Source organism: Leptonychotes weddellii, chromosome 6 (assembly GCF_054177405.1).
Source record: "Leptonychotes weddellii isolate Sample4059 chromosome 6, ASM5417740v2, whole genome shotgun sequence".
NCBI classification, from domain to species: Eukaryota; Metazoa; Chordata; class Mammalia; order Carnivora; family Phocidae; genus Leptonychotes; species Leptonychotes weddellii.
Genome location: NC_138374.1, coordinates 101946425 through 101959519, shown reverse-complemented (window position 1 = coordinate 101959519; position 13095 = coordinate 101946425). Strand labels below are relative to the sequence as shown.

At 33.6% G+C, this 13095-nt stretch overlaps 1 protein-coding gene across 6 annotated transcripts in view; it reads left to right on the top strand.

Annotated features, from left to right (window-relative positions):
• CEP350 (centrosomal protein 350) overlaps positions 1-13095 on the top strand; it is a 155174-nt gene that overhangs the window by 101547 nt on the left and 40532 nt on the right. For all 6 annotated transcript variants that reach the window (XM_081824786.1, XM_081824788.1, XM_081824784.1 and 3 more), the window contains 2 exons: positions 1327-1484; positions 9673-9872. In XM_081824786.1, coding sequence (XP_081680912.1) covers positions 1327-1484; positions 9673-9872 — 358 coding nt within the window. The remainder of the gene's footprint in view (positions 1-1326; positions 1485-9672; positions 9873-13095) is intronic.

Genomic DNA, 13095 nt, shown 5'->3' with positions numbered 1-13095 from the left:
AATAACCCTCCTGTATTAGATGCCCTCTTCATCTCACTCCAGTTGGGACACCCCACTCTAGGTCCCCTTGTCCACCTCTACCTTTGCATGGACCCCTGTCTTGCGCTGTTCCACCTAATGACTTTAGGACTGAATCATTTAGGAGGCAGAAAGGGAAGGAGAAGTCCTCTGCTATATGTATTGTTCACAAAATAAAAATGGTCACAATTGTCCCTACTCATCTTCCTGAAAAGTTATGAGAATAAATGACTATTCTCTTACTTAAGCATTTAGACTTATTTAAGCATTTAAAGTTAGTTTTTGCTCATGAGAAATAATATATCAATTAAGCCAATAGTTCTAAATGTTTTTTTCTTTAAGATTTTATTTATTTGTCAGAGCACAAGCAAGGGGAGTGGCAGGCAGAGCGGGCAGAGGGAGGAGCAGGCTCCCCGCTGAGCAAGGAGCCTGATGTGGGGCTCCATCCCAGGACCCTAGGATCATGGCCTGAGCCAAAGGCAGACGCTTAACTGACTAAGCCACTCAGGCGTCCCCTAAATGTTTTCATTATAAATTTTGCTCGTGAGAAATAATGTATCAGTTAAACCAGTATTTCTAAATGTTTTCATTTTCAACTTTTTAAATTGAGAAAATACTGTTTTTCCCGTTAGAATTTGGAAAGAAAAAAGATCCATCCCTCAGTAGTATTAAAATAAGTTTATGTGTTCCCTTCATTCTTATATCTGTACGTGTATATATAGTGTTTATATTCCTTTTGAGTGGTTCAATTTAAAAGAAATTAGGATAGTGAAATTCTAGATTGCTAGTAGCAGAAGATTTTTTTGTTTTTTTCAATCTTTTAAAGAAATTGTACTTTGGGGGGCGCCTGGATGGTTCAGCTGGTTAAGTGCCTGCCTTCAGCTCTGGTAGAGATCCCACAGTCCGGGGATCAAGCCCCAAGTCGAGCTCCCTGCTCAGCGGGGAGTCTGCTTCTACCTCTCCCTTTGCCCCTCCGCCTACTCGTATTCTCTCTCTCTCAAATAAATAAATAAAATTTAAAAATAAATAAATAAAATTTAAAAAAAAGAAATTATAATTTGTGATTATATATAAATATATGTAAGATATATATAACAATCTATATTTTAGCCATTTTTAAATGTATATAATTTTTTGTCTTTTAAGTAATTTAAGTAATTTAAGTAATTCCTTAATTGCAGCTATTTTATAAATATGGTTTTGAGGATAAACTTAATTTTGAAACAACAATGTTTGAAGTCATTTTGAGATCTTAAACTCCAGTAAAATTATAAAAAATTATAAAACTTTACCCTCTTTTGTTTTTAGGACTCCCATAGTGATGATGATACAAAGGATAATAAGGCAACCAGTCCTGGTCCAACTGACTTGGAGACCCGAAGTCCTTCCCCCATTTCAATCTCCAGCAGTGAAACTAGCAGCATTATGCAGAAACTGAAAAAAATGAGAAGCCGCATGGATGAAAAGTAATTTATTTTTATAAATATTATCCTGTTCACATTGAAAATGATAGCAAAAATATTTTTAATGTACTTCATTAGATTAGATTGATAAAATGTAATATTTTATGAATTCAGTAGCATTTTAGCAGAATTGTTAAATCAACCTGGAAGTCAATTAACTATAGATCTTACTATAAAACAGATTTTCTTGTTTTTAATATAGTCAGGTTTCTTATTTTAAAAACCAACATAGTAATTGCACATATACCCAGGACAATGTTTCCATCTTTCTTTTATTAAAAGCTAAAAGTAAGTGTGAAATTTATACCTTCCCTGAAATCTGACAATATGTCTACTAACTTGGGGAAGCAGTTAATGGTATATTCTGAGATCTCGTCCTATGGCTCTCTGACCACTCTCATGCGTAGGTCAAATAGGAATTTTAAGCTATGAGAAGGTGTGGATTCCTCATTTGAAACCAGAAAAACTGAAATTCTTCTGGGATGTTGAATGATTCTGAAACATTTCTAAGTATTATTTTTTTAGAGGCTCCTTTAAAGAAAGCTGCTTCTACTTAAATGTAGCTCAGTTGTATGTCAGTGTTGACCATATAAAGTTACATTTATGTGAGAGTGTACTCTTCTGGGTATACATTTCATTAAATATGCTTGTGAAATATCTGCTTGTGGACCCTATCCTTTACTTTATAACCTCTACCTTCTTTAAATATGAAAGAGAGACCCATGAAAATGTTTTGTTGACTGTTATTTTATTTTGTTAACAGTTTGAACCACAGTTGTATCTTGATATCCTTTGTCAGTGTACCACACATTACCAAATTTAATAATGCTCTATATTCATGTGACATCAACCTGTGATTCAATGAGTTTCTGAACAGTCAAGCATTTGTAAATCAAACCTTACCTACTATAGGTACAGTGTTATACATTGGCGCTTCATTGCTTGTTAAATTGCATTTCATAACTTTAAAATACCTAAATTGGTGATGAAAATAAGTTTTAAAAAATAAATACAGAATCTTAAAATAAATATAAGGGGGTAAAACCAAATATTTATAAACGTGTAAATATTCCTTTTGGATCATTCCGTGGGATAGACTAAATAAGGCTTTTTCATGTAGGAATTTATTGAAATGTAGACTAAAGATGCTTTCTTCCTTTCCTGATAAAATTTTCCCATAGTCTGTATAGGCATACTGTTTTGCTTCATGGATGTTTGAATTCAGAATAATCTCTCTCATGAATTTTTATAACTGACTTGACATTTTAAATATGCTTCCAAATGTCTTTGAATGGTAAATATTGGAGGAAAGAGTTTCAGGGGTAATTTCTTCATTGATCCCTTGCTCATCTATATTAGTAAGGTCTTCATTGCTGGTCTTTATGAATAATATTCTAATAATTTTAATCACATTTGTAGAAGAAACTGCTAATCCTAAATCTGTTTATGAGATGAGTCCGTTTATGTGGTGCTTATTTCACATTTGGTTAAAGCTTTAAAAATTCTAAATAACAAATTGAAGATGACATTTATTGATTTTGTTCCAGCTTTTATTATTTTCTCAGAATCTGAAATATTAAACACATGGAATTTTTGTATTATTGTTCTACCTTCTACCTTCCTTTGTCAACTACTACAGGAACCATTTGAGCAATTTGTCAAAGAAATAGGCTTTGAAGTATTCAGTGACTTGATTTGTTCTTTGAAGCAATGAAGTTGTGTTTGTGGGTAGGGATGGGGTAGGGACAGCAGTGGCAAAGGAATCATTTTTAATGTTTTATGATGGTGCTGAAATTTGAGGATAAACTGGAGTATTTTTCAAAATTAGCAATGTACTATAAAGGAAAATTATTATGTGATATTTTTTAATGTCTAGAAAAAAATAATATGAAAACTGGTTTTTAAATACCATTCAGATCACCAAAACTTTACAATTAGATTTCCTTCAACAGTATTGGAATGTCAGTAAATAAGTGTCAATAAATAGAGTTAATTTTATAGTCATTTGCTACAGTAGATACCTAATAACAAAATCATTTGAGCCTTTGCTACTAGACGCTATTATTTGTTGTGTAGATTTGCAAAGGCAGTCTTCCAAGAGATTACTATTTTATTGATATAAGACACCTGTCATAAAACAGTCCTCCCTCAGTAAGTTTAGCTAACTTTTGGGAAGAACTTTTTCATTATATGTCATTGCTTATTGTTAATCCTCTGAACTCTGATTCTGTGACAGATTTTTTTTGAAACTATCAAACTATTCTTGGCTACAGTGAAAGATTTCCTTCTTTAATGTTTCATTGAGACAGTGATGCCTTTGTTAAAATTTATATTTCTAATCTGTGGCTTTTCCTGACCTTTTTATTGATCTGACATATAAGTAATTTTATTTTCTCAGTGTAGTGAAAAGCAAAAGGAATTTAAGCTGTGAAAAAGATTAGTCATAATGTTGTGTTTGCAAAAGCCACAGACTGAATAGCCGTCAGTCTTTTTGGTACTGTTGATAAAAGAAATCTGAGTTTTGTTTATTACTGTGAGGGGCATTATTTATAATATAAGTGCATTGTCTGTAATCCTGAAACATATATTCATAAAGAAAACACCATGCATTGACTTTTTCTGTTAATTTGCCAGTTCTCTTTCAGGAAAATTTTTTACTGAGCAAATGAAACACAAACAGGATGGGTTTATCTTCATCTTCAAGTGTTAAAATAAGACACAGTGTATTTTCTCTTTAATAGCAGCTGTTCTTCCATATTATTTATTAAATATATACTTATTCTTAGCAATTATTTGTTGGGAAATGTGTGAATGTGCTAGGTTCTGAGAGATATGAAGGTGAATCAAACATAAACCTTGCCCTTAAAAAGCGTATGGTCTAGGTGGAAAAAAGAACAAATATCAGTCCTGTAGAGAACTGTATATAAATTAATTGCTAAGGAAGTTCAGAAGATGAAGAAATTTTTACTGAAAAGAATATATCAAGTCAGTTTTCAGTGGATGAGTGTTCCAAGTTAAATATACTTTTGCATTAGTAAGTACTTTATAGCATAAGAAGAAGCAAAAAAAAAAAAAAAATCCCACAAACATAAGTTATATTTTGATTTGATCATCGCAGACCAAGTTAGCATGGAAAAATGAAGACACAAAACTTCTCAGACATTCATTTTAAATATTTAAATATTTTATTTACTTAAAATTTAAAATTTTAAAAATATTCCCAGTTAGCTTAGAACCACTAAAGGAACAAATTAACTTATTTGGTTTTAAATAATCATAAAGTTAAACAGATATTGTATGACGCAGCTCTGATAACAATATTTGTGGTATTGTCTGGTCAGTATTAAAATCTTCATTAATCTGCTGAGTTTAAAAAGTTAAGGTTTTGCAGGGGAAGACTTTTGATATTCCATTAAAGAAGAATTCTAAAAAATATACTAAATACTGTTGCCTTAAATTAGAATTCGCCAGTATTTTTTTTTTCAAGCCCAAAGTGGGGCTTGAACTGGTGACCTTGAGCTCAAGACCTGAACTGAGATCAAGAGTTGGGTGCTTAACGACTGAGCCACCCAGGCACCCCTGCCTTAAATTAGAAATAAAATTTCTTACAAGGTTCTAGTTTAAGTGTGGTAGCTGGATAAATCCTGATAACCTGATAATGGTTTTTATTTTCTTTACTTCCTAGGTTAGGAATAACGTACCTGCATTTTGTTTAATTATATGCAAATCATTAGACAGTTTTAAGTAATAGAATAAATTTTGCTTAGGAAAAAATACAAGACTGCATTTTCTTTTTTTCTTTTTTTTTTAAGATTTATTTATTTTTGAGAGGGAGAGAGAGAGAGTGCGTGTGCAGGCGTGTGAGTAGGGGGAGGGGCAGAGGGAGAGAATCTCAAGCAGACTCCCTCCTGAGTGTGGAGCCCAAAGTGGAGCTCGATCTCATGTCCCTGAGATAAACACTATGTTTCATTTTTATTTATCATAATATATATTTAATTTTTGGTCCAGAAAGAATTTTAAAATGATTTAAAGTATTAGGTTTTTGCTTGTTTTGTTTAATATCTTTCAAATTATTTTATAACTCAAAATTTCATTTAAAATTTACATCATAATTTTGCTCTTTCAAATGATAGCGTGGTTTTATAATGTGTTGGAACACAATTTACAATTATACTAGCTCAATGAAAAAAAAGTTCTCATTTATGTCACGTGGTCCAGCAGTGTATTGAGGTATTTAAAAAAGTGTGAGGAGGTACTTGAATGGAGAAAGAAAGCATTATATACTGCTGGAACTAAAAGGGCTCTTTGAGAAGTCATCTAGTGTAGTCCTTTGGTTTTACAGGAAGAAATTGAGGCCATGGAGATAAGTAACTCATCCCAGGTCACACACAGAACTAGAACTAGGACCCTGCTCTTTGGACCTCAGCCAGCCAAAGTTAAAGTTGAGTTAAGTTAGCATATCTGCTTTCAACCTCATAGCTTTTTTTTTCTTTTTTCTTTTTAATTAACATATAATGTATTATTTGTTTCAGGGGTACAGGTCTGTTATAACCTCATAAGTTGTTTTTTTTTTTTAAATCTAAACTACAGTGATGACTTAAAGTTATCTCAATAGAAATTGACCCTTGTAAATAGGATCTGTTTAAATTGGAAAAGTGTTCAGTGGCTGATTACTGGGCTTGAATAGCTGTACAGTTCAAGTTTAGAGTGTGAAAGTGTGACTTTAAAAGAGAACCAGGGGTGCCTGGGTGGCTCAGTCAGTTAAGTGTCTTGAGTCTTGGTTTTGGCTCATGTCATGATCTCAGGGTGGTGAGATTGAGCCCTGCATTGGACTCTGCACTCAGCGTGGAGTCTGCTTGTCCCTCTCCCTCTGCTCCTTCCCGTGCACGTGTGCTCTCACTCTTTTTCTCTCTCATAAATAAATTTTTAAAAAAGAGAACTAATTACTAATGAATTTCTTAAGATTAAACATTATAAGAACACAGTGATTTACATTATGATTAAATCTATTATGTCTAATCCTATCCAGTCCAGTGTTCTGTTACCATCAGAAGCCTTGCTGGGGGATGCCTTGACACCAACCATTAAGCATGTTAGCAGTGTTTTCTGTTAGTAGGCATTTATGTCTCCCATCATTCACAAATTTTATTTATTTGTGCAGCATCGTGAAGGATTGTTAACTCTAGTGTGAAGTACTGCTTCTTTTATTTCAACTTTATTTAGCTTTTAAATGACACTATTTCTAGAATATACATATATTAAATAAGGAATATATGTTTCTGGGAAGAAGTTTTAACTTTAAGTTAAACTGTTCTCACACTATTTCTTAAACTATTTTCTTTCCTTTTTCTGTTAGCTGTTTCTTTTGTCCATTTCTAACTTAGAGCTTTTGAATATATTTAATCCTTATAAATGAAAAATAAATGGTCAGTACTTGTGCTAGTAGAGAAAATTATTAGTCTCGATATTGGGCTGGACAAATTTAAATTGTAATTTTTTTTACAGTTTATTTTACATGTTCCAATACTATTCTACTTTTTGTACTAGGTCATGCATGCATTTAGCAGTTATATACTTAAGAGGGTGGGTGATATTTGAATATTATGAATAGATTTTTTGGACCTTTTGCCGAGTACATTTGTTTTTGTGTAATATTTTGATAATTAGCACTAAAATAAGTTATACATTCATAAAGAATGGCAAGGAAGATTGCAGTGTCTTACTAAAATTTGGCAAAATTGTTTTTCCTTGAACTTCGGTGCAGAAAATCAAGGCAATCCAGATATGAATGTGTATGTATGTGTGTGTGTGTATATATATAAGTAAATGAAGGGGAGGTGAAATATTAAGTTGTATGTGGGGAAACAGACATTGAAATAGTCTGTGTATCTAAAGATACATGTATAGGCAAGATTGTACATATTTTTAAAAATCCAAATGAATAGCTGGATTTATACCTAGATTTTCTCACTTCTGTGACATACTGATATTATTCCTTGCCCTTCCAAGGCAAAAAATGTTGCCTTGATCTACAGGTTATTGTTGTGTGCATGTGAACAGGAGCATGCTCTGTCAAAGAGAACTAACCTTTCAGACTATTACTAGACTTACTTAACCTCTCAAATATATATATTTATATTTACATATATAAATGATCTATTTACTGTTTAAAAAGAAGAGAATTTTCTACTTTTATAACTTTAACATATGAAATTTTCTTCTTTTAACCTTATGATTGAGCTGTCCATAGCATGATTTTTTTTTTTAGCCAGGAATATTTATTGTGACTAGCTTAGTTTATTCTTAATTATGCATTCTAATATTTTATGGAATGGATATTATATTTCAGTCTTACTAAAGTGGGCCTTTGTTAAATATAAAGCAAGATATCTTCAGTAGGTCCTGTGAGCAGTAAATTTTATGCTGTAGAGGTGAACAAGGTATTTTTAACTCTAAATTTATTTTCTAAATTATTATTTTCAAGCTAGATCACGATGATAAAGGTTAAGTGAGGCAAACATAGTGCTTTTTATTTAATTTCAAGCTTAAAATATATGACAAGGTACAGATATAAAAGTCATTTGCTTAGGCTTATATATGTGTGTAGAATTGCTGATGTACTAGGTTCACAGCCATAATTGTTGTACTCTATGTTAAAGCTTATGGGAAAACTTATTTAGCTCCGTACTGTACTTCTCATAACTTTACTCACATAAAGTAAATTTACCTGAAACTATAGATGATGGTTAAGCAACATCTGAGAAGAAAGGCATGTTTATTCAGAAATCATTGGTAAGATCTGTAATAGTACATGTTTTATATGTCACACAGAGTATAACACTTGCTTTGAGTAGCTTATAATGTTATTCAGGAAGCATATTAAAAGTTCTCCACTCAGCTCTTTTGCTTTCCCTTTCTCATTCTTTCTGCCTCTTGATCTCTTGGTTTTAAAATCTTCCTCCTTATTTTGTAGACACTGCTCTCCTGTTCACTACTTCTTCTCTGTCTTTACGTCTCACCACTGGGCCTCTCTCAGTGTCTGTTTTCCCAACCTTCATCCCAAATTCCAGCTGTATATCTACAACCAGTTGGTCAGGTAACTTTGCACCTTTTTCAGTGCACTCTTTGATAGAGCATGCTCTGTTCTTTTTGTTTGTTTTGTTTGCTTTTCTTCTTCTTTTTTTTTTTCTTTAACAGCCTGGGGGCCTCTTGTCAAATGTCCCATAAATTATTTTTGTTTCCACATTAATTTGATATGCTGATTGTTCAAGAAGTGGAATGACAGCTTTTGTGCTTTTTATTAAGTGTTTGTTGGATGTGTGAATACATTTTTGTTGATTAGCCACCAGTACAGATCTAACACCAATAATATGAGCAGCCCACCTTTTGTTTAGCTTTGGCATCTACATATGAGGAGCGTTTAGTAATAGCTTTTTAACTACTTAGATAACTTTTTCCTAAATCTGTAATTTCTCTTAATCCTTTGGAGCTAAGATATATTGGGCTATTTAACTTCAGAAATTGGGTTAAATTGAGAAATTTGAGGCATTTGTTGCATCCTTTTACATAAGAAAATAATTAGTTCTGTTTATATGCAAAAAACATCTGACCGTGGTGCTCAGTGTTCTCTCCGTAATTATCACCTCCCATTGCATCTCTTAGGCAGTGGGAACCAAAGAGTGGTGTAGTGATACCTGAAATAAAAAGACTGTATTTGAAAGTAAAAGTCAAAAAGGGACATGAACATATCTTTTTTGTTTGCTTGCTTGTTTGGGGGCTTTGAGATTTGTTTTTTGTTGTTGTTTTGGTCTTTGTTGTTTTGGGTTTGGGTTTGTGTGTTTCTAGTCTGAACCTTCAGAATAAATTCCTTATATCTTCTATTATGAAAAAGAATCACCTATGAGAAGTGAATATGTAAGTTAAGTATTATCAGCCATGGGTGTCCAGATATTCTGAAGATTTTCTTTTCTGAATTTGTCTTTACAAACAATCACAAGTAAAACACTAATTCTTTCATTTTCTAAATATGTTGACTCATCAAGGCTTCTGTTATTTCAAAGTTTTTTCAAAGGAGTAGTATGAATGTCCTGTTTTTACACAGCTTGTTGATAAGGCAATGAGTGGTAGAGCTCTCAGAGTGATTTCCACCCCTAGATTTGTTCTCTGACTGTTCTTCATGGTGTGACCATAGGTTTCTTACAAAGCGAGAGCAAAAACTAATGCAACGGCGACAACATGCAGAGGAACTGCTCGAGTGGAAGCGACGTTTGGATGCAGAGGAAGCCGAAATTCGTCAAATGGAAAAACAAGCTTTGGCTGCCTGGGACAAAGAATTAATAAAACCTAAAACTCCTAAGAAAGAACTTGAGGACGCGAGAACAGAACAGAAAGGTAATAAATACTAACTCTGTTCAGACTACAAACCAAAGCCTAAGATAACTGGAAGATTTACTTCATTATATTTTAAGTGTGAAGAAGGCAATACAATTGCAAATGCCACCAACATTGGAAATATGAGAATATTGTGAATAACTTTATGCTAATATACTCGAAAACTTAGGAGAAATGGGTAAATTCTATGAAATGAAAATGGGTTATTCCATGACCAAGTAGGATTTAACACATTCTAAAATCGATCATGTGGCAAATTACTTAAACAGATTAAAGGAGAAAAATTACGTGACATCTCGATGGATTTAGAAAAGGTACTTGATAAAATCCAGGAAGCATTTGTAATAAAACAAATTTCAGATAAAGTAGCAGTAGAAGGGAGTTTTGTTTACCTGATCTAGGTATCTATTAACAAAAATGAAAAACCAAACCTACAACAAGGTACCATACTTAATGATAAAACATAGAAAACTTTCCCTTTGAATTTGGAAATAAGACAAATGCTTTTATTTTCACCTAAGGAGTGAAAGGAAGAAGCAAAACTCATTATTACAGATTTTAAAGCTGTGCACATAGAAAATCCCGCATTTATATGTCAGTTATTAGAATTAACAAGTGAGTTGAGCATAGTTGCTGGATATAAAATTCATAAAATTCAATCACATGTCTATAGAGCAGCAGAAATTGGTTAGAAAATCTAATTTTTAAAAGAGGTACTATTTATCATAGAAATAAAAAATATGAAGTACTAGGTATAAATTTAAAAATATGCAAGATCTTTATGGAGAAAAGTTTAGAATTGTATTAGGATTATTAGAGAAGACCAAAATATATAGAAAGCTTTTCCATACTCACAGATTCAGTGTCATAAAGATGTTAATTCTGCTTGAATTTATTTATAGATTCAAGGCAATTTATATCAGAAACCCAGCAGGATTTCTTCATAAGTTTGACAAGCTCATTTTAAAATTTTTGAAAGAACAGGACCAAAAAGCAAAGACACTGCTAAAGAAGAACCACAAAATGAACTTACTTTAGTAGATATCAAAACTTGTAAAAGTGTATAATTAAAATGGGATTATTTGCACAGAGATAGACAAATAGACTATGAAACAGCACAGAAAAAGACCCTTGCATGTATGGAAAGTTGACTTCTGACACAGGTAACTTTACAGAGCAGTGACGAAAGGAGAGACTCTCCAATAAATTTTGGGGGCAGGGAAAAATGAATTGGATCCCTACATTGACAATCTAGAAATACTCAGCTAAAGGGCTTAAAAAAAAAAGACTTAAATCTAAAAATTAGAATTATAGAACTTTTAGAGGACCATGTAAGAGAATATCTATATGACATCAAAGGGAGGGAAAGATTTCTTTAAGATGTTATACAAAGCAAAACCATAAAGGGAAAGATAAATAAATTTGACTCAATAAATTAAGAATTTCTATTCATCAATACACCATAAGAAAAGTAAAACAACAAAATAAAAGAAGATATTTGCAACACATATGACTGTCAAAGGAATAGTATAAGAATATGCAAGCAACTCCTATGAATCAAAAATAAAATGACAAACACATTTTAAAAAATGGGCAAAAGAGCAGATAATTCATAAATGAAGAACTCCAAATTATTAACAAACATCTGAAAAGATGATCAACTTTATTAGTAATCAGGGCATTAAAACCATAAAGAAATACTATTTCATACCTGTATTCATTTCCTAGGCTGCTGTTACAAATTACTACAAATTTGGTAGCTTGAAAAATGTTTTATTCTCTCACTTCTGGAGGGCAGAAGTACAAAAGCAAGGTGTTGGCAGTACTGTGCTCCCTCTGAAGGTTCCAGGGAACAATTCTTCCTTCTTCGAGCTTGTGGTGGCTATAATATAGGTATTTCTATGTCTGCCTAACTCCAGTCTCACACTGTCTCTCCTCCATGTCTGCTCCTCTTTTTGTCTCATAAGGAAACTTGTCAGTGGATTTAGGGCCTACCCAGATAATCCAGGATGATCTCGTCATGAGGTCCTTCCATTGTTTTATTTATTTTTTTATTATGTTAATCACCATACATTACATCATTAGTTTTTGATGTAGTGTTCCTTGATTCATTGTTTGCGTGTAACACCCAGTGCTCCATGAAGTACGTGCCCTCTTTAATACCCATCACCAGGCTAACCCATCCCCCCACCCTCTCCCCTCTAGAACCCTCTGTTTGTCAGAGTCCATAGACTCTCATGGTTCATCTCCCCCTCCGATTTCCCCCCCTTCATTTTTCCCTTCCTGCTATCTTTTTTTTTTTTTTTTAACATATAATGTATTATTTGTTTCAGAGGTATAGGTCTGTGATTCATTTTTTTTTCTTAAGATTTTATTTATTTATTTATTTAAGAGAGAGAGAGAGAGAGAGAGAGAAACAGCATGAGAGGGGAGAGGGTCAGAGGGAGAAGCAGGCTCCCCGCTGAGCCAGGATCCCAACGTGGGACTCAGTCCCAGGATTTTGGGATCATGACCTGAGCCAAAGGCAGTCACTTAACCAACTGAGCCACCCAGGCACCCCCTTTCATTGTTTTTAAAACGATTTTATTTATTTCAGAGAGAGAGAATACGTGCGCACACAAGCTTGTGAGTAGGAGGTGGTGGGGGTGAGGGTGGGGGTGTTCCAGAGGGAGAATCCCAAGCCAACTCTGAGCTAAGCACAGAGCCCAGTGCGGGGGTCAATCCCACAACCCTGAGATCATGACCTGAGCCAAAATCAAGAGTCAGACACCTAACCAACTGAGCCACCCAGGCACCGCTCATCATGAGATCCTTAATTACATCTGCAAGGAAATTTTTTCAAAATAAGATTACATTCATAGGTTCTGGGGGTTAAGACACGGACATATCTTTTTTAGGGCCATCATTCAGCCCTTTCACAATACCCTTCAAACCTGTTGGTATGTAGGTAGAACAAGGAACTGCTGGTATATTAATTGTTAAACCTAGTTTGAAAAACAGGTTGAAAAAAGAGGCATTAAAAATAATCAAGGGCCACCTGGGTGCCTCAGTCGGTTGATTTTGATTTTGGCTCAGGTCATGATCTCAGGGTCATAAGATCGAGCCATACATCGGGCTCTACACTGGCTGTGGAGCCTGCTTAAGATTCTCTCTCTGCCCCTCCCCCTCTTATGCTCATGCTCGCTCGCTCTCAAAATAAATAAATAAAAATAAAAAATTAAAA